Source organism: Herpailurus yagouaroundi, unplaced genomic scaffold (assembly GCF_014898765.1).
Source record: "Herpailurus yagouaroundi ecotype Mexico unplaced genomic scaffold, PumYag 163, whole genome shotgun sequence".
Classification (NCBI taxonomy): Eukaryota; Metazoa; Chordata; class Mammalia; order Carnivora; family Felidae; genus Herpailurus; species Herpailurus yagouaroundi.
In genome coordinates this window covers 54,169,701-54,191,978 of record NW_024412404.1, presented here as the reverse complement: position 1 = coordinate 54,191,978, position 22,278 = coordinate 54,169,701, and the positions used below count along the sequence as shown (strand labels likewise).

The 22,278-nt window shown below is 40.7% G+C and overlaps 1 protein-coding gene across 1 annotated transcript in view; it reads left to right on the top strand.

The window, feature by feature from the left end:
* The window catches only part of PDZD8 (PDZ domain containing 8), an 85,496-nt gene that overhangs the window by 58,481 nt on the left and 4,737 nt on the right, over positions 1–22,278 (top strand). Inside the window, exon 4 of the mRNA XM_040486582.1 lies at positions 18,467–18,629. Coding sequence (XP_040342516.1) covers positions 18,467–18,629 — 163 coding nt within the window. The remainder of the gene's footprint in view (positions 1–18,466; positions 18,630–22,278) is intronic.

Genomic DNA, 22,278 nt, shown 5'->3' with positions numbered 1-22,278 from the left:
GAAGATACTTTAAAAATGTATAGGCTGGAAGTAAAACTAGGTTGAAGTTTTTATCTTACACGGGCCCAGGGGAAAGGACAGCAATGACCACACTTAACTCCTGCGTCCTATGAAGTCAGTCTTTTTAATATTTCCATAAGGTGCTGTGTATTTCTCCGCATAAATACTGAGCATGACTGGTTCAAAGTGGCTTTGGGACAGCTGTGTTTCTCATTTGTAAGCATGTTAATTTACACTGATATTGAATCATACTAGACAAATAGGTGGTTATATTTGAAAGTTGCTTATATATAAACAGTATGCTCTATACTAGAAGAGATAAGAATGTTTTATTAATCATTGTAAATAAGACTACTTCTGGGTAATTCATTATATTTCTCTAAAGGTTATCAAGTGACTCATAGCATATGGACAGATGGCTCATTTTCTAAATGAATGATGTGTGAATGATCTTTCATTCATATATAGTATAAACTGATCAACACTGAGAATGTCACATAAGCCTAAGTGGGAAACTGTGGAGCATAAGGAAGTGTAGGTGTCATGAAGTAGAATTTTAATTTCTGTGTGATACACTCACTTGTGAAATTTGAGGAAATGCATATTTAACAATAAAGTCAGCAGTTTCCATAAGATAAAAGTGGTATGTTTGGAAATTGGTAGGAGCTATATATTTTTGCCCCTATAAGAAGACATTCAGAAAGCTATAAAGAAAACTGCAAAAATCAACCATAATCCCACCACCTAGGGAGACTGCTGTTAACTTTTTAGGAGAACTTTATCGAGGCGCATGGGTGGCTCAGCCGGTTGAATGGCCAGTTTTGGCTCAGGTCATGATCTCCCATTTCGTGAGTTTGAGCCCCACATGGGGCTCACTGCTGTCAGCGCAGAGCCGGCTTCCACATCTCTGCCCCTCCCTCTAGCTCTCTCTCTCAAAAATAAGTAAACATTAAGGAAAAAAAAAACCTTTATAAACACAAACACACACTGTATTCACAGGTTATGCCTGTGGTTTTTCTTTTTTAAGAATAAAAGGAGATCATGTGTTTTATAACCTGCCTTCTTTTCTACTTAACAGTATACTGAGAGCCAATTTTTATTTCCATATACGTGTGTTACTGTTTTTATTTCTGCATGATACTGCACTGTGTGCCAAAATTTATTTAACCAATTGCTTATTGATGAACATGTAGACTTTTCCAGTTTTTTTTATGTTGTAAAGAAGTCTATAATGTCTCTGCAAGTATATTCACACACACCCATTCTTTTAAGTTTATTTATTTTTGAGAGAAAGAGAGTACAGGCCGGAAGGGGGCAGGGAGAGAGAGAGACAGAATCCCAAGTAGGCTCCATGCTATCAGCACAGAGCCCAACATGGGGCTCCAGCTCAAACCCTGAGATCATGACCTGAGCCGAGATTAAGAGTTAGACCCTTAACCAACTGGGCACCCAGCACCCCTCCAGTAAAACCTCTTTAAAAACAGTCCACAGAACTGGAGAGTGTGATGCTAAGTGAAATAAGCCATATAGAGAAAGACAGATACCATGTTTTCACTCTTACGTGGATCCTGAGAAACTTAACAGAAACCCATGGGGGAGGGGAAGGAAAAAAAAAGAGGTTAGAGTGGGAGAGAGCCAAAGCATGAGACTCTTAAAAACTGAGAACAGGAGAGAGGGAAGATGGCGGTGTAGGAGGACGCTGGGCTCATCGCGCGTCCTGCTGATCACTTAAATTCCACCTACACCTGCCTAAATAACCCAGAAAACCGCCAGAGGATTAGCAGAACGGAGTCGCCAGAGCCAAGCGCAGACGAGAGGCCCACGGAAGAGGGTAGGAAGGACGGCGAGGCGGTGCGCGCTCCACGGACTGGCGGGAGGGAGCCAGGGCGGAGGGGCGGCTCGCCGGCCAAGCAGAGCCCCCGAGTCTGGCTTGCAAAAAGCGGAGGGGCCTGACGGACTGTGTTCCGACAGCAAGCGCGACTTGGCGGCTGGGAGGTCATAAGTTAACAGCTCTGCTCAGAAAGCGGGAAGGCTGGAGGACAAAGGGAAGGAGAGCTGCTGAGCCCCCGGACGACAGAGCTCAGTTTGGTGGGGAACAAAGGCGCTCGCCAGCGCCATCTCCCCCGCCCATCCCCCAGCCAAAATCCCAAAGAGAACCAGTTCCTGCCAGGGAACTTGCTCGCTCCGCGCAAACACCCAACTCTGCGCTTCTGCGGAGCCAAACCTCCGGCAGCGGATCTGACTCCCTCCTGCTGCCACAGGGCCCCTCCTGAAGTGGATCACCTAAGGAGAAGCAAGCTAAGCCTGCCCCTCCTGCCCCTGTGCACCTTGCCTACCCACCCCAGCTAAGACGCCAGATCCCCAGCATCACAAGCCTGGCAGTGTGCAAGTAGCCCAGACAGGCCACCCCACCCCACAGTGAATCCCGCCCCTAGGAGAGGGGAAGAGAAGGCACGCACCAGTCTGACTGTGGCCCCAGCGGTGGGCTGGGGGCAGACATCAGGTCTGACTGCGGCTCCGCCCACCAACTCCAGTTATACACCACAGCACAGGGGAAGTGCCCTGCAGGTCCTCACCATGCCAGGCACTATCCAAAATGACCAAGCGGAAGAATTCCCCTCAGAAGAATCTCCAGGAAGTAACAACAGCTAATGAGCTGATCAAAGAGGATTTAAATAATATAACAGAAAGTGAATTTAGAATAATAGTCATAAAATTAATCGCTGGGCTTGAAAACAGTATAGCTGACAGCAGAGAATCTCTTGCTACAGAGATCAAGGGACTAAGGAACAGTCACGAGGAGCTGAAAAACGCTTTAAACGAAATGCATAACAAAATGGAAACCACCACGGCTCGGATTGAAGAGGCAGAGGAGAGAATAGGTGAACTAGAAGATAAAGTTATGGAAAAAGAGGAAGCTGAGAAAAAGAGAGATAAAAAAATCCAGGAGTATGAGGGGAAAATTAGAGAACTAAGTGATACACTAAAAAGAAATAATATACGCATAATTGGTATCCCAGAGGAGGAAGAGAGAGGGAAAGGTGCTGAAGGGGTACTTGAAGAAATAATAGCTGAGAACTTCCCTGAAGCGGGGAAGGAAAAAGGCATTGAAATCCAAGAGGCACAGAGAACTCCCTTCAGACGTAACTTGAATCGATCTTCTGCACGACATATCATAGTGAAACTGGCAAAATACAGGGATAAAGAGAAAATTCTGAAAGCAGCAAGGGGTAAACGTGCCCTCACATATAAAGGGAGACCTATAAGACTCGTGACTGATCTCTCTTTTGAAACTTGGCAGGCCAGAAAGAATTGGCACGAGATTTTCAGTGTGCTAGACAGAAAAAATATGCAGCCGAGAATCCTTTATCCGGCAAGTCTGTCATTTAGAATAGAAGGAGAGATAAAGGTCTTCCCAAACAAACAAAAACTGAAGGAATTTGTCACCACTAAACCAGCCCTCCAAGAGATCCTAAGGGGGACCCTGTGAGACAAAGTACCAGAGACATCACTACAAGCATAAAACATACAGACATCACAATGACTCTAAACCCATATCTTTCTATAATAACACTGAATGTAAATGGATTAAGTGCGCCAACCAAAAGACATAGGGTATCAGAATGGATAAAAAAACAAGACCCATCTATTTGCTGTCTACAAGAGACTCATTTTAGACCTGAGGACACCTTTAGATTGAGAGTGAGGGGATGGAGAACTATTTATCATGCTACTGGAAGCCAAAAGAAAGCTGGAGTAGCCATACTTATATCAGACAAACTAGACTTTAAATTAAAGGTTGTAACAAGAGATGAAGAAGGACATTGTATAATAGTGACAGGGTCTATCCATCAGGAAGAGCTAACAATTATAAATGTCTATGCGCCGAATACCGGAGCGCCCAAATATATAAAACAATTACTCATAAACACAAGCAACCTTATTGATAAGAATGTGGTAATTGCAGGGGACTTTAACACCCCACTTACAGAAATGGATAGATCATCTAGACACACAGTCAATAAAGAAACAAGGGCCCTGAATGAGACATTGGATCAGATGGACTTGACAGATATATTTAGAACTCTGCATCCCAAAGCAACAGAATATACTTTCTTCTCGAGTGCACATGGAACATTCTCCAAGATAGATCATATACTGGGTCACAAAACAGCCCTTCCTAAGTTTACAAGAATTGAAATCATACCATGCATACTTTCAGGCCACAATGCTATGAAGCTTGAAATCAATCACAGAAAAAAGTCTGGAAAACCTCCCAAAGCATGGAGGTTAAAGAACACCCTACTAACGAATGAGTGGGTCAACCAGGCAATTAGAGAAGAAATTAAAAGATATATGGAAACAAACGAAAATGAAAATACAACAATCCAAACGCTTTGGGACGCAGCGAAGGCAGTCCTGAGAGGAAAATACATTGCAATCCAGGCCTATCTCAAGAAACAAGAAAAATCCCAAATACAAAATCTAACAGCACACCTAAAGGAAATAGAAGCAGAACAGCAAAGGCAGCCTAAACCCAGCAGAAGAAGAGAAATAATAAAGATCAGAGCAGAAATAAACAATATAGAATCTAAAAAAACTGTAGAGCAGATCAACGAAACCAAGAGTTGGTTTTTTGAAAAAATAAACAAAATTGACAAACCTCTAGCCAGGCTTCTCAAAAAGAAAAGGGAGATGACCCAAATAGATAAAATCATGAATGAAAATGGAATGATTACAACCAATCCCTCAGAGATACAAACAATTATCAGGGAATACTATGAAAAATTATATGCCAACAAATTGGACAACCTGGAAGAAATGGACAAATTCCTGAACACCCACACTCTTCCAAAACTCAATCAGGAGGAAGTAGAAAGCTTGGACAGACCCATAACCAGCGAAGAAATTGAATCGGTTATCAAAAATCTCCCAACAAATAAGAGTCCAGGACCAGATGGCTTCCCAGGGGAGTTCTACCAGACGTTTAAAGCAGAGATAATACCTATCCTTCTCAAGCTATTCCAAGAAATAGAAAGGGAAGGAAAACTTCCAGACTCATTCTATGAAGCCAGTGTTACTTTGATTCCTAAACCAGACAGAGACCCAGTAAAAAAAGAGAACTACAGGCCAATATCCCTGATGAATATGGATGCAAAAGTTCTCAATAAGATACTAGCAAATCGAATTCAACGGCATATAAAAAGAATTATTCACCATGATCAAGTGGGATTCATTCCTGGGATGCAGGGCTGGTTCAACATTCGCAAATCAATCAACGTGATACATCACATTAACAAAAAAAAAGAGAAAAACCATATGATCCTGTCAATCGATACAGAAAAGGCCTTTGACAAAATCCAGCACCCTTTCTTAATAAAATCCCTTGAGAAAGTCGGGATAGAAGGAACATACTTAAAGATCATAAAAGCCATTTATGAAAAGCCCATAGCTAACATCATCCTCAATGGGGAAAAACTGAGAGCTTTTTCCCTGAGATCAGGAACACGACAGGGATGCCCACTCTCACCGCTGTTGTTTAACATAGTGCTGGAAGTTCTAGCATCAGCAAGCAGACAACAAAAGGAAATCAAAGGCATCAAAATTGGCAAAGATGAAGTCAAGCTTTCGCTTTTTGCAGATGACATGATATTATACATGGAAAATCCGATAGACTCCACCAAAAGTCTGCTAGAACTGATACATGAATTCAGCAAAGTTGCAGGATACAAAATCAATGTACAGAAATCAGTTGCATTCTTATACACTAACAATGAAGCAACAGAAAGACAAATAAAGAAACTGATCCCATTCACAATTGCACCAAGAAGCATAAAATACCTAGGAATAAATCTAACCAAAGATGTAAAGGATCTGTATGCTGAAAACTATAGAAAGCTTATGAAGGTAATTGAAGAAGATTTAAAGAAATGGAAAGACATTCCCTGCTCATGGATTGGAAGAATAAATATTGTCAAAATGTCAATACTCCCCAAAGCTAGCTACACATTCAATGCAATCCCAATCAAAATTGCACCAGCATTCTTCTCGAAACTAGAACAAGCAATCCTAAAATTCATATGGAACCACAAAAGGCCCCGAATAGCCAAAGTAATTTTGCAGAAGAAGACCAAAGCAGGAGGCATCACAATCCCAGACTTTAGCCTCTACTACAAAGCTGTCATCATCAAGACAGCATGGTATTGGCACAAAAACAGACACATAGACCAATGGAATAGAATAGAAACCCCAGAACTAGACCCACAAACGTATGGCCAACTCATCTTTGACAAAGCAGGAAAGAACATCCAATGGAAAAAAGACAGTCTCTTTAACAAATGGTGCTGGGAGAACTGGACAGCAACATGCAGAAGGTTGAAACTAGACCACTTTCTCACACCATTCACAAAAATAAACTCAAAATGGATCAAGGACCTGAATGTGAGACAGGAAACCATCAAAACCCTAGAGGAGAAAGCAGGAAAAGACCTCTCTGACCTCAGCCGTAGCAATCTCTTACTCGACACATCCCCAAAGGCAAGGGAATTAAAAGCAAAAGTGAATTACTGGGACCTTATGAAGATAAAAAGCTTCTGCACAGCAAAGGAAACAACCAACAAAACTAAAAGGCAACCAACCGAATGGGAAAAGATATTTGCAAATGACATATCGGACAAAGGGCTAGTATCCAAAATCTATAAAGAGCTCACCAAACTCCACACCCGAAAAGCAAATAACCCAGTGAAGAAATGGGCAGAAAACATGAATAGACACTTCTCTAAAGAAGACATCCGGATGGCCAACAGGCACATGAGAAGATGTTCAGCGTCGCTCCTTATCAGGGAAATACAAATCAAAACCACACTCAGGTATCACCTCACGCCAGTCAGAGTGGCCAAAATGAACAAATCAGGAGACTGTAGATGCTGGAGAGGATGTGGAGAAACGGGAACCCTCTTGCACTGTTGGTGGGAATGCAAATTGGTGCAGCCGCTCTGGAAAGCAGTGTGGAGGTTCCTCGAAAATTAAAAATAGACCTACCCTATGACCCAGCAATAGCACTGCTAGGAATTTATCCAAGGGACACAGGAGTACTGATGCATAGGGGCACTTGTACCCCAATGTTCATAGCAGCACTCTCAACAATAGCCAAATTATGGAAAGAGCCTAAATGTCCATCAACTGATGAATGGATCAAGAAATTGTGGTTTATATACACTATGGAATACTACGTGGCAATGAGAAAAAATGAAATATGGCCTTTTGTAGCAACGTGGATGGAACTGGAGAGTGTGATGCTAAGTGAAATAAGCCATACAGAGAAAGACAGATACCATATGGTTTCACTCTTATGTGGATCCTGAGAAACTGAACAGGAACCCATGGGGGAGGGGAAGGAAAAAAAAAAAAAAAAAGAGGTTAGAGTGGGAGAGAGCCAAAGCATAAGAGACTGTTGAGAACTGAGAGCAAACTGAGGGTTGATGGGGGGTGGGAGGGAGGAGAGGGTGGGTGATGGGTATTGAGGAGGGCACCTTTTGGGATGAGCACTGGGTGTTGTATGGAAACCAATTTGACAATAAATTTCATATATTGGAAAAAAAAAAAACACCCACAGGTTGCAGTTTGCTGAACCCTAATCTAAATAATTCTTTGGTCAGAGACTGCAAAAATAAAAGGCTAGTGGCACATATTTCAAAAATTGCATTCCAGCTAGAATAAAGTCCTTAGATTAGATAATAGTATTTTATCAATGTTAATTTTCTGACTTTGGTAATCATGTTGTGGTTTTAATAAAATGTGCTTATTAGGAAATACACACATTTAGGTAGTAGTGAGTAAAGGAGGCACTATGTGTGCAACTTACTTTCAGATGGTTCAAAAAAAATATGCAGAGAGAGGGAGAACCAAATGTGGCAAAATGTTAACAGTTGGGAAGTCTGGATTCAGGATAAAATGGAAACCCTTTGTCCTATTTTTGCATCTTTACCATAAGTTTGAAATTTCAAGATAAAAGGGTTAAAAAAAATGTCTCTGAGACTCTAATAGTCCCTTAGTAAGATGTAAATTCCACCCCCCACCCCCCACCCCCCTTGCAGAAGTACAGTGATAGCTTATGAAGCTGAGGGTTGACTTGGTGATTCTGAATCAGAGCTATTTGGCAAAGAAAGTTAAAAGGGCAACAGTGTTCCATTCTGTTGCTTCCATAATAACCTCAGACTTTTCAGTGGTTTTTATTTTACTGGAGTGGTTGTATAAAATTTAAATTAGTTTTGAATCAAAACATTCATTAATGGAGACTTCAGTCAGATTTAAAAGAGAAAGAAACCTAAGTGTTTTGCAAGGTAGTCATTTGGATGTTATTACTTTCCTAACAGCCTTTGAACGTAGGCAGAAGATCATTTTTCATTTTTGTTCCTTAGATCTCTTTGGTCAGTTGTATTTGTATGATGGACTTTACTGTTTCAGTGTATTTCTAGATCTTTGTTGTCTTTTAGATGAGATGACCAAAGGATGCCGTCCTGATTTATCGTCTCGTTGCTTTAGAGACCAGGTGATCAGAGAGGTGGCCAAGCTGGCTTTCTGTTTTGAAGATTGAGGGGCCTCACTTACAGTTTTGCCCCAGAAAAGAGTCTTCCTCTTCCACCTGAGGAGAGATCATGGAAGTGCCTGGATTGTGCTAGTCCTTTATTCCTGTAGTTTCATTTAATTTTGACCACAACCGGTGTGGTAGATACTGGTATCCCCTTGATGCACTTAAGACCCACCGAGGCTAAATCCGTTGTCTGAGCTCACAGAACTAGTAAACGTTAGAGCCGAAGTTCAAACCCGATCCTGAATACAAGCCATCCAGACACTGCAGCTTTTCTTCGAGGAAGAATTTCGCCTCTGTCCCAGCGCTGAGGAGGCGCTGACTCCAATGCTGTTTTGTTTTGTTTTGTTTTGTTTTGTTAACTACCATTACGGGCTGGTTACTGAGAGTTGAGGCATTCTACTGATCGACTGTTTACATGTAAAAATCCAAGCGAGAGAATTTAGGATTTATTTGCCGTACTATTCAAATATGCCCCTTTAAGAACTTTTTAAAAAAATAATCGTTGTCATCATCTGGGACAGGGAGCATGAAAACTTACTTCTGCACCAGTACTTCTCTTTACCTGACAGATTCTTGTTCATTTATCTGGCTGATGAGTTTAAAAACTGTTCTAATTTAAACATTTATGAAGTAGTTAAACTTTAACAACAGGTCTTGGTAAAGTTCTGTGGGGGAGGATTGTAATTTTAATGCCAAGAGATAAAAAGCAAGGTATTCGCCATATTTCTGTCTCCTTCTTACACCTTCTGTGAAAAAGACAGTACGATTATGTACAAACTGTGAATCCTCTTTGCTCAGACAAGACAGTTTTCAGAAAAGACAGCTTATAAATATGGTATCTCCTCGTTTCTGTTAGATGGTGGTAGACCTGAATAGAAGGTGACTGAGAATTTAGTTGGGTCTTTGGAAGCATCAAACACAGTTATGCAGTAGTTGAGGGTCCCCTGGAATATTTCAGTTTGCATCTTCTGTGTTGTCAAAACTGCCTGGGTGGCTCAATTAAGCATCTGACTTCGGCTCAGGTCACGATCTCGCGGTCCGTGGGTTCGAGCTCCGCAGCGGGCTCTGTGTTGACGGCTCAGAGCCTGGAGCCTGTTTCCGATTCTGTGTCTCCCTCTCTCTGCCCCGCCCCCGCTCATGTTCTGTCTCTCTCTCATTCAAAAATAAACATTAAAAAAAATGAATTAAAAAAAAAGTACGTTGGATTGATTCAGAATGACCCTTCAGAGAGTCAGTATTGTCTCTTTTCCCCATGTTTCCGTTTTCATTCTAGAACCTGGAAGTTGTTTTATTAACTTCTCAGAATTCTAACTTACCGAAATGTGCTTAATAAGTAGAAATTGAGCGATAGTACTCTAGCTCTAACTCAGTCACTTCAGAATTGAGCCAGATGTTACTTGTGTTACTTTATGCTCAGGTGTGTTTGTGTGTTGAGGGAAGAGAAGGGAAAGGAAGAGAGGCGGAGAAGGAGGGAGAATGCCTGTGACGTGAGCAGGTGCTTCTCCATGTGGTAGGATCGTCAGCTCTGTCGGCGGTGTTCTAAAGTGATGGATGGTGAAAATACGAAATCCGGCCCTCGATCTTCAATAGCGTTGTTGCTGCTTCCGGTTGAGACAGATGAGTGAGCTGTTGGTCCCCAGCCGTGTGAGTCATTCGTGCCCTCTAACCGTGAGCGAACCAGCCTGACCTCTGGTGTCCAGGGAACCCACCAGACTGTCACAGCTCTGCCACATTCTGTGCCGAGCATGTTGTACAGAAGTTGCCCTCGCAAACAGCTCAGTGACTTAATATAAAAGTTGTTCTGGTTTTAAAAATCTTGACCTTTTGATTGTAAGTCACCCTCTGAGAATCTTAGCATGGAGAGTTGGGGCTACTCTGACCAAAGCATCTGTAGTATAGTCTCAAACACGGTGACTTTAAATTTTGTAAACTCCAGTGGCTTTCTGACAGAAATTATTGCTGCATTAGAAGAGTTTCTGATGACAATTTTTAAAATTTAAATAATCCCGGAATATCCAGGGTATTCAGTTGGCGTAAACAAATAATTCTACTTTCAGGCATGTAATTTCAAAAACTTCAGTGTAGAAGCTACTTGTTTTTAGCATCTCTGCACTTGTTATTCTGATTCTATCCCTGCTTAGGATGTGTACCCAAGAGGGTACACGAGGGCCCTTCAAGAAGAATCGTGCACTTTCTGGGGTAATAGGAATGAGGAAGCCAGGCCAAACCGTACGCGGTGGCAGGAGAAAGCAGGTCAAACCTCCGTAACCTGTGAGGAAGCGGGGGAAGCCAGAGAGCTGGCCTGGTGCAGAAAAGGTGTAGACAGAGGAAGACAGGGTAGGGGTGTTGACAGAAATGTGGAGTATCCCACATAAGCTGTGCTGTGGAGGCCCTGAGCCAGTCTGCGGAAGCTCACAGTCAAAAGAGTGTATGTCTTCCATTTTTAAAAAATGTGGGCAGCAAAACCACTGCAGATCAACGCAGCAGCAGTAGAGTGCGGCAGTGAGTAGAAAATGCCCTTCCAAAGAGCGTTTTATGATGGGAACCGCACTGTGTAGACGGCCCCTTCTTCAAAGGCTTCCTCTTGTAGAGTCAGATGCCCTTTGTCCCCTAGCTGTCTCCCATCGCCATGCTTCTCAAAAAAGAAGGCTCCCGTAGGAAGCTCTTCTGTTGTTTCAGACCATCACCGCCCGAAGCGGGCCACTTCTGCTCTGGCCACCCGAACGGAGCCGTATTGAGTCGAGTGTCCCTTCTTTGTTAAACCCTGTGGTCCTGGGTCCTCGGACCTTACCCACTGCACGGGAAGGGGAAGGAAGGGAGACACGGGCAGTAAGTTTCAGTCTGCCCCGATAGGTGGGGAGGAAGTAGTGCACGGAGCTTTCCTGCCGGGTCGTGGCCCTGCAGCCGGGCGAGCAGCACCGCGAGGCTGAGCCAGCCTGGAGACTTGCAGCTAACACTTGTGTTGCCCACCTCAGACCTGTTTCTGTCCTTCTCACCACGTTGTCCGTCATACGTAGGCATCCTCTTTCACAGCCACCCGTTACGGCGCCAGTTGCTCACCTCCACGGCAGATTTCTCTGAGAAAAGCAAGAACTGTATGATTTTATTTTTAGAGCCTCAGTCTTCATTTAGCAACTTACGAAGTGCGTCTTTCTCCGCATTCACATTTTGGTTAGGTAAATAAAACGTATCCATGGGAGAATTCTATTTTCAGACTCCTTCAGACTGTCGGCCATTTTATGGCCTTGGGTTTTAGGTTTAGAGTACTTGAGCTTTGGAGATTTGCATCATCTACATCAGTGACCTATAAAAAGGCAGAGCACTTACTGAATGGTTTACAAATATATGATCTTTATGAAACTTTTTGTGAATGGTCTGTTTTACAGCAAATAAACGTTGAAGCAATTTGAAACATTTTTAAACATTTGACTTTGTAGATTTTTTTTTTTTTTTACAGGAAAAAACCTTCCTCTTTGGGCTGGTATTCGTGAAACTGGGTGTTTTTTTAAGGGGTTTGAATGGATCAGTGTGGATTAAATATTATTCATATTCAAGACTGCAGTCACATTATAGTATTAAGTAGTTCATCCAAATGCTCCTTAAACCATAGTTTCCGTTTGTTAACTTTGAGTATCTTGGGCATAAAATTGGTGGTCGAATTGATATTATGCCTCTTTCTTTTGAAAGGTCTTTTAGTTGAATGAACCAAGATTCCTTCCCTCTTTACATGGACTGAACTTGTCAAAGAACTGGGATACTAAACTTTTGTTTCTTCAAACATGCTTGCTAGCTTGCACCTCCTCCCTTCAGACCCGCTGCTCTCCTTGTTAGATACATTCATTGCCTCCAGGCCTGACCCGGCCTGATAAACTACTAATCCTGCAAGTGTCAAATTAAATTTTTTAGGAGTGCCTTCCTTGCTCTCTAAATGTCAGTTAAGTGATTCCTGTTAAATCACACATGTATGATGGTAATTATTTGTTCATACCTACCTATTCTGTTTCCTTGAGGCCAGGGAGCTCATCAGTGTTGTTCAGGGCTGTACGTCTAGGCCAGGTGCCTAAGCATTTGAATGAGTAAGTGAATCAGTTGGTACGTTTCTTCCCATTACCTTTCTTTCTCAGTAGCTTTGCTATAGGTTTTGTTAAATGTGGTGTTTTTTTTAGGTCACCATCGGTTTTTCTGGAAATGTTACTTGCATTTCATCTTGCAAAGAGGAGTTACAGAATACACCAATGTGAAGATCATTAGCATCTTTTAAAATTGTAATATGAGAAGAATTCTGATAGAAAGGTATTGGTTACATTATGGACCAGGAAGACTGAGAATGGTCATTTGCATTTAAAAGGCTGCTGACAGAAGTTTCATTACGTACTGGCATTGTGTCCAATATGTGTGCACATTGTTGTGTCATTTCTCCCATCCCTGCCCCGCTTGCTACTCTACTAAAAAAGCTGGGAAATTGTTCCTACAATGTCTTTTTCGGAAATTTATTTGCTGAAAGAATACCCAAAAGTATACCTGGTCACAGTAAATTAGGGTCTTTCACTTAGAGATCCTTTCCTGTGCTTCTGTTTTTTGTTTTTTTTTTTTTTGTTTTATTTTTTGGGGGTTTTTTTGCTCAATGTTGAAAGCTTGTGTAGGAGAGAACAGTTTGTAAACGAGCTATATTGATATGTTATTAAAATGTATCTTCTTCTTAGCTATTATATGAAATTATGTGCATGTTAGGAAGGGATTAAAAAAATCAATATGTTGTTTTCCCCTCAGGTGAAAATACAGCATCCCAGTTGGGTCCAAGAAAGGCTAGAAGGATGTCAGAGTATGAGAGCTCTTAAAGGCTATCTTGGTGTTTTTACTAAATGCTCTCCACAAGATAGATGCACATACAGCTAGCATTTTTTAACCTGTGTCTTGACATTATTGGTAAAGTTAAATGCAGGCTCTCTGCAATCTTGTGTGTATTGACTTGTGATTCAGCTCATGTAATTGCTCTTTGGTTAGTATGCATCAGCAGTTCTTGACAGTTGATACACTTATTTTTGTATATAATTCAAAAAATATGAGAAATAATATCTCTACTCCAGATGAAATCTACTTTTTTGGTTTTAACAAAATTCAGGCCGATTGACACAGGCTAAGCCACAGAGAAAACACTGTTTCCTACTTTTATGATGTATTTGTAGCTTTCCAGGTTAATAGATACAGCACTTTGAGTTTAATGAGATACTGTCTATGATAGTCTCTAACACAGTGCCTGGGAAGCTAGAACTGGTTTGGAACCGATGCCTACTACAACTAGCTGAAGCAAAAAAGAGGTGCTTGTTCTGGGGATACCGTGGTGTTGCATGGGTGCCACAGGCAGGTGTGAGGGCCACTGTTTGTGGTTCTGTGGGTTAAGCCCTGCTTAGATTTTAGCAGGAGAGCAGCTCTGCCTTAGAGACAAATTGGAACCAGGAACTAAACCACTGTCAGACTTCTCTCTCCCTCTCCCTCCCCCTCTCTCTCTCCCTCCCCCTCTCTCTCTCTCAAAATAAATAAACATTAAAAAATCTTAAAAAAAGAAAAACTTCCCTTCAACTGAGCATTAAATAATTTGTAAACAAATGGATAGATGAATTTAAGAGCTAATCATAGAAGCCATACTTAACATAAATTCTACATTTAAAGTGAAAGCTGTGTTGTTGAAAGAAAAAAAAAACCCCAGGTAAAAAGTCTATACAAGACAGAAAATGGGATAATGCTCAGCTTTACAATAAACAATATTTATATTGTTATAATAATTGTAAATACCACTAATTTTTAGCTTTTACAATCAAACTTGATAGCTTAATTATAGTTTGAAAATTAATATAATAGCTATTCAATTTTGATGGTAGAGTTTTAGAAGGTAGAAGGTGTAAAGAGGAGAGGTGAGGAGAAAGATAGAAGTCTTAGTATCAGAAAGATGAAATAAATAGAAGTATACTGATTAAAATTATAAAGAGGTTACATAGAACTAAAAATGATGTAACACTACTATAATTTGGGGAAAGGAATATGGGGCTGCATCCTTGTCTGTTACAGGAGGAAGTCAGCAGATTGTCTAAAATTTGATACATTAGGAAATAATGATGTATTATCTAGAGAACAAAAAGTAATCCCTAAACAACTAAAAGAGTTGGAAGGTGGTTGCTGTGGTGTGGGAGTGAGGGGCTTGGAAAGAGAGGACTGTTGCATTTTGGTAGAAGTTATTTTGTGTATTTGATTTTTTTAGCCATATGCATGTATTTGATAAAAATTAAGGGGCGCCTGGGTGGCGCAGTCGGTTAAGCGTCCGACTTCAACCAGGTCACGATCTCACGGTCCGTGAGTTCGAGCCCCGCGTCCGGCTCTGGGCTGATGGCTCAGAGCCTGGAGCCTGTTTCCGATTCTGTGTCTCCCTCTCTCTCTGCCCCTTGCCTGTTCATGCTCTGTCTCTCTCTGTCCCAAAAATAAATAAACGTTGAAAAAAAAAATTTAAAAAAAAAAAATTAAAAGTTTATTCATATTCTTTTTTTGATATAACAGTACATAAAACTAAAATTTGGGTTACTTTTTTTTTTAATGTTTATTTTTGAGAGCGAGAGAGAGAGAGACCATGAGTGGGGAAGGGGCAGAGAGAGAGAGGGAGACACAGAATCTGAAGCAGGCTCCAGGCTCTGAGCTGTCAGCACAAAACCTGACTCAGGGCTCTAACTCATCATGACCTGAGCCGAAGTTGGACGCTTAACCAACTGAGCCACCCAGGCGCCCCGAGTTACATTTTTAAGTGTTTTTTTTCCAGACACATTTTGTTCTTGCTTCTTACATTTATGTCTGGTTTAATCTTGTATCTAGAATGTAGTATTTCCAGCTATCTGTACTTAAGAGTCAGTATTCATTTGATTGACATAAGTTAAATGGAAAAACTATCTAAATGTTGCTCTCCTTCCTGATTGACTTTAGGACCATCTATATTCATCCCAAGTTGTTCCTATTAAATTAAGTAAATTGGAAAACTAAGGGCTATCCAAATGAATTACCAGTAATCTAATAATATCTTTAAAAAGACATAAGTATCGTAAGACAAAAATGGTATATTGGTTTTATTCGTTTTTGCTTTAATAGCTTTATTAAGGTGTACTTTAAATGCAGTAAATTCACCAGGTATACAGTTGGTGAATTTTGGTCATTGTATGCGGTCATATAACCTCCACCCTAATCAAGATATAGAATATCCCCATTACCTTGAAAATTTTATTTGTGCTACTGTAGGCCCTCAGTCTGCAGTCTCCAGTCCCCAGTCCTTGACAAGTACTAATCTGCTTTCTGTCACTATACTTTTGCCTTCCCTAGAATTTCATACAAATTGAATCATAAGAACATATGGTTTTTTGGGGTTCGACTCCTTTCACTCCACATCTTTGAGATTTATCTATGTCATGTGTGCTGTATGTAGTAAGCCTTGAAATCAGAGAGTGTACAACCTGCATCCTTGTTCAATTTAAGGACGGGTTTGGTTAATTTAGGTCCTTTACCTCTCTTTGACTTTGCCTTTCCAAAGGCCTGTAGAGGTTTCCATTTGAATCTGTAGATAAATTTGGGAAGAATTGGCATCTTAACAGTAAGGAGTTTTCCAGTTTGTGAATGTGGTATCTTTCTCCATTTATTTTGGTCTTCTTTAATTTTCCTTTGCAATGTTTTATAGTTTTTAGTGTACAAGTCCTGCACACCTTTCATTAAATTTAACCCTAAATATTTTTTATGCTATTGTAAACAAATTTGGTCTATTTTTTTTTTCTAATTGTTTGTTACTAATAGACACTCATTTGTCTTTTCTATATTGACATTGTAGTCTGTGACCTAATTTCACTTATTAGTTCTAATAGTTGTTTTGTAGATTTCTTGGGATTACTCATGTAGAAGGTCATGTTATCTGCAAATAAAGACCATTTCTTTCTTCTTTCCAATCTTTATGCCTTAACTTATGTTATCACCTTGCCTGTATCCTCTGGTATAATACGAGCAGAAATCCTTCTTTGTTCCTGATCTTAGGTAGAAAACCTTCAGTATTATGTTACTTGCAGATTTTTGTAGGTACCCACAATCAGGTTTAAGAGTTCCCTTGCTTTTCTAGTTCAGGACTTTTATCATGAGTGGATGTTGGGGGGTTTTTTTTGGTTGGTTTTTTTTTTTTTTTTTTTTTTTTTGGTTGTTTTTTGTTTGTTTGTTTTATTATTTATAAATAATCCTGTTGAATTATTTACATGGTTTTCTCCTTTGTTTTATTAATATGTTAAATTATATTGGTTGATTCCTGGCTGTTTAAATCAACCTTAAGTTCCATGTTAAGAACAAAGAGTAAATCACAAAAAAAAAAAAAAAGTACACATTCCAAGTGATAGTTTTTAAAATTTACACTTCTCAGACTCATACAATTTAGTTTCTTGCCCATTTGGTACTGTTAACTTTCTGATATTAGAAAAAAAATTACATTGTAAGCTTTAGCTTTGGCACTCTGTATATTAAAAATATATTTATGTTTGTGGATTTGAAAGAATGCATTCTTAAGGGCTTAAGTGAAAAAACACTATTAACATTATAAGGTAATTATTTATTATATCATAAGGCAAAAATTGGTTGGACAAATGTTTTTTGGAGATTCTAATACATACGTTTTTGGAAGGGTTGTTTTTTGTTTGTAAACCTTTAGATAATCAAAAACTTGACTTCATTTCCCAGTTCTTGAGGATAATGTGATTAAAATTCTCCTTAATCTAAAAGCAACTCTGCAAAATCTGTTAACATCCATATTAAAAAACAATTTCCAGGGACGCCTGGGTGGCTCAATTGATTAAGTGTCCAGCTTCGGCTCAGGTCAGGATCTCGCGGTTCATGAGTTTCAGGAGTTCAAGCTGCACAGAGGGCTGTCCGCTGTTAGCACAGAGCCTGCCCCGGATCCTCTATCCTCCTCTGTCTCTGCCCCTCCCCTGCTTGCACTCACTCTCTCAAAAATAAACAAACCAAAAAACCCAAACAGTTCCTTCCAGTAAGGTCTCTCTTATTGGCCAACACCATTAGGTAGGAGAATTAAATTTCTAGCTTTTAAGTGGAATTTATTTATTAAAGCAATACAGACAGTGTTATATTTGGGTATCAGCAGGTTATTTGGCAAAGACCCTCATGAGATATCTTGAAGACCAGAACTGAGAAACACAGGCTAAATGACAATACAATTAGACTGATCTGTAATTTATTTAATAAACACAGATTGAATTCTTGTCATCTTGAAAGGATGCAGCATTCAATTTTTTTTTTTTTTAATCAGTAATTTGAATGAGGATAGATAACATGTGGTGTTGTCTTTTTAGTTCACAGATAATGTGAATCTTAGGACACACTGATAAATTGGGTGACATTTGTTTAGAAAACAAAATGATCTTGATGAGTTAGAAAAGGATATCTCATTAATAAGATACCTCTTAATAAAACAAATGTAAACTCTTTTCTTTTGCCCTCCCAAAGATAATTTAACAATACATCATAAAAACATCTAATGACATAGAAGATATTTCCCATTATGTTTCACAACAAGATTTAGAGGCGCCTGGCTGGCTCAGTTGGTGGAGCATATGACTCTTGATCTCAGGGTCATCAGTTCGAGCCCCACACTGGGTATGGAGCCTACTTTAAAAAAATTTTTAAAAACACAAGATTTAGAGTTACATTCACAACGGGATCTCAATTTTTTATTAAGATTAAGTACAACATAGGTAGCAGTTCTGGATGGTATCGTTAGGTGTGGGTTAATGTTTTCTCACTCCCCTTCCGTGAGCTCATTGACTGTTTTCATTTTTTTTCTCTTTATCAAAGGTTGAATTAATAAAGGGGAATTTACAGAGTGTCGGACTTACGCTTCGTCTTGTCCAGTCAACTGACGGGTATGCTGGGCATGTCATAATTGAGACTGTGGCCCCAAACTCACCTGCTGCACTCGCAGACCTTCAACGGGGAGACCGACTCATTGCTATTGGAGGTAACTGTACTGATATGCAACACACTTTGCATTCATAGAGAAATTAGCAAATGTGGGAGTTTCCCTATCTTCATTCTATGAGCCTGTTACTTTTATATTGGAAAGAGAAGGACTTTATTCATAAAAATCTGAAGGGAGCACATATGACGTTTTAGTCCTAATTATACATTTTAGTCCTAGTGTATAAATCTTTAAAAGACTTCATCTTTAGACCACTCATCTGTAAACTTCTCTAATTTTCCTTTCTTTCCCACCTTCTACTCCTCTAACGTTTATTGAATATGAAAGAAAGGGCGGGTCAACAATTACTTCTGTATCATCTCCACCTTAACTACTGTAGGGCTAAGACTGACAGTATTAGCACTATGACCCTCATCACTTAGGACTAGATAATGAACAGGAGAGAGACTAATATTCCTTGTCCAAGAGGGCACACTTGAACTATCCTATGGCCCCATATTGATGGCTCTATATTGTCCCTGATGGGCCAGCCATGGCCAGCCATTTGTTAATGTGCTGTCATTAGAGTACAGCCTAAATCACTATTGCTGGTGGAAGAATGTGTCACCTGCATGCCTTCCTGTCAGTTGGACTGGTCACTGCATAAAACTCTGTTGATAGGCAGATTATTTGGGTATTTATATAATACATATATAATACACATTTATGAATAAGTAGTAGGATTCACTGTACAGACCAACGGGGAAAAAGTCCAAACCTTTTCCGACCTTTGTAGTACCTCTCCCCTACCGCCGCCCCATTCTAGGCTTGTCAAGAGATTTCTTAAACACGTGGTTGGTCACAGCTGAGCTTCTAAAGACAATGTGGTATCTTTCTCTGACAGCTAAGATAATAAACAAGGTAGATCGGTTCCTAAAGCAAGTTTTTCTTAGTTACATGTCAACGAAACTCTGCCTTCGATTCAAATCCATCATGACAGTAAAATAATGAAAATCATTTAGTTGCACACCTAGAAGCCCAACTAAGTCAGTGTTTTCACATGGAGATCCTCTGATCATGTCATAAACAGCACTTCTCAACCTTCTTGTGTATTCCAGTCACCCAGACATGGTGTTAAAATATGGATTCTGCTTCAGTGGACCTGGAGGGGGCCCCAAGATTCTGCATTTCTAACAAGTCCCCAGATGCCACTGCTGGGTCATCGGCACTTAGGATAGCAAAGCCATAAAACAGACCTCCTCTGTTAAATAGTTGTTTAACAGAAACATAGCAGCTTATTCTCCCTCAGCTAAAAACTATAATTCAGTATAATTTGTTCTGGTTTTACCTACAGGATATATTTTTTTTTTTCCTCTATGTCCTTTTATGAAAGGTTTTCAGTTACATACGTAGTAAATATTATCAAAAATAAATAAATCCAAGCAATATAAATGTATACAGAGTGAAAAATAGAGGTCACCCTTTATAGCTAACATTTGTAAAAACAAAATATTTACTGAGGTAAGGGGCAGGTATATTTATGGTTTATAGTGGTTTATAGTGATACTTTGCTTATATGGGTATATAATTTTCTTAAATATTTAGTAATGGGATTGGCGTAGTTGAAATAAGATTGGCAGAATGCTTATTATATTTGAAGTATGATGATGGAGTTCATTGTTCTTGTTTCTCTTTCTTTTTTCTCTGCTTTTGTGTATATTTGAAACATAGCAAAAGAAAAGGAACCCAGATTTGGCCAATTAGTCCTGGAGGAACAGTGGTTGTCTCCACAAAGGTCCCGGTGGTTGGGGCAGAGATGAGGGCAGGTGTTAAGTCACAAAGAACAAGTTTAGATTGAACTTTTCCCTACTGCAGCTCACCAGGTGGACCTGTAGTTCATTTCCGACTACAATTTTGCTGGAACTTAGTGTGGTTAGAGGGAAAGAGCAGCCTGGATGAATCATGAAGAGCCACATTAGAAAGCTTTGGGTTTCAGTGGATGAGTTCATACGCTAAAGATTTTTGAGCCAAAGCTTTAGGAAAAGTGGGGAGCACTATGTTTGGTGATTAAGACAGGGAAGGTCTGTGGGGTGCAAATTGGGTTAACGGGGAGGCTGGCAGGTTGATTCCCGTAAGGCAGGAGAATGAGAAGGTCATAGAGGGCTTTTAACTATGCTGCAGTGGTCACGTCAATCAACATCCAGGTGCTGATCTCCAGAAGTAGTGAGGGATGTAGGACTAGAGTGGAGAAGAGGGGAGAGCAACCCGAGAAACCACTGCGGTGAACGTGATTCGGGAAGACAGCGAGAAGGAAGGGAACTGTGTCAGACGAAACCATGAGGACGTTTGCGTACAAGGAGCAGATACAGGTGGAGAAAAAGAAAGCAGAGATGGTCAGAACCGAATTGGGAAAATCAAGAAAAAGGTTTTATTTTTTTAATGTTTATTTTTGAGGGAGAGTCAGAACACGAGTTGGGGGGGGGGGGAGCAGAGAGGGAGGGAGACACAGAACCCGAAGCAGGCTCCGGGCTCAGAGCTGTCAGCACAGAGCCCGACGCGGGGCTCAAACCCACAAGCCGTGAGATCGTGACCTGAGCCACCCAGGCGCCCCAAAGAAAGTTTTAAAGGAGAAGGAAGAGAAAACTATGAGCCAGGATAGCTGCTGAGCAAAGTTCTGAAGGAGATGGGGAGTAGGGTCCAGGGCGCAAGTCTGATCCGTCCTCACAGATGGGTTCTTAGTAAAAATGGGAGCGAGAAAACGTGGCTGCTTGTTGATCTCTTCAGGAAATAAGGAGAGGTCACCTACCAAATAAAAGATCTTGGCGGGGGGCTCGGGGGGGCCGGCTGGTGCTAGGGAGATGGAGCTGGCAAGCTGGCTCAGAACACTAGGTGACAGAAGAGGAAAGGGGCAGGGCAAAAGAATCCGAAATCTTGATGTGAACCTCAGTGAACTCTTGAGACTAGTACTGGGGAGAAGAGCAAGTGGTGTCAGGAGACCAGCTGAATCAGGAGAGCAAAGGAGAAATGACTGGGCCTGGAAATCACCTCAAAACATTCAGGTAGCAGACAGGATCGTAAGAGGTGGGAAACAGGAGATTGTGGGTAGGGATTAACTGCAAGTGAAAGACCGCTGTGTGCAAAATTCCAAGTGATAACCAGGTCTAAAGCATGGTCTTGCCGGGGTAGCTGATGTAGGAGAGGATCTAGGTTGAGGAACTCTGTGGTCAGGTTGTTAGATGGGGTGATGTTACTCTGATGTATTTAGGGTGGCCCTAAGACCTTTGGAAAGCAAAGACCCCTTCTCCCCTTTTCTAAGTCCTACAGAAAGGGGTAGCTTGGATAAGTACCGTTTGGGGCAGGGTGGGAAGAGGGCGGGAAACAGAGAGCCTTAAAGATAACCTAGATGAGAAGACTAGAGAAGCTACTAGCTTTGATTGTCTCAGGGATGGGACAGTATGGTTGCAAAATAGAGGCAAAAGGGAGATTTTTCACTCTAAGTCTTTCTATACCTTTTGAATTCCAAACTGTTCATGTGGCACCTATTAGAACATAATAAGAGGGAAATTTAAGCTCATACTATTGCTGCAGATAGTAACCAGCTTGTTTAACTTTAAAGCAATTTGTGCCTTCCCTGTTCTTTCTGATCCTGACAAAAAGCTTAGTTTGATGGGTAGGGTTAATAAAAATATGCGAAAGGGCCCGCTGTTCA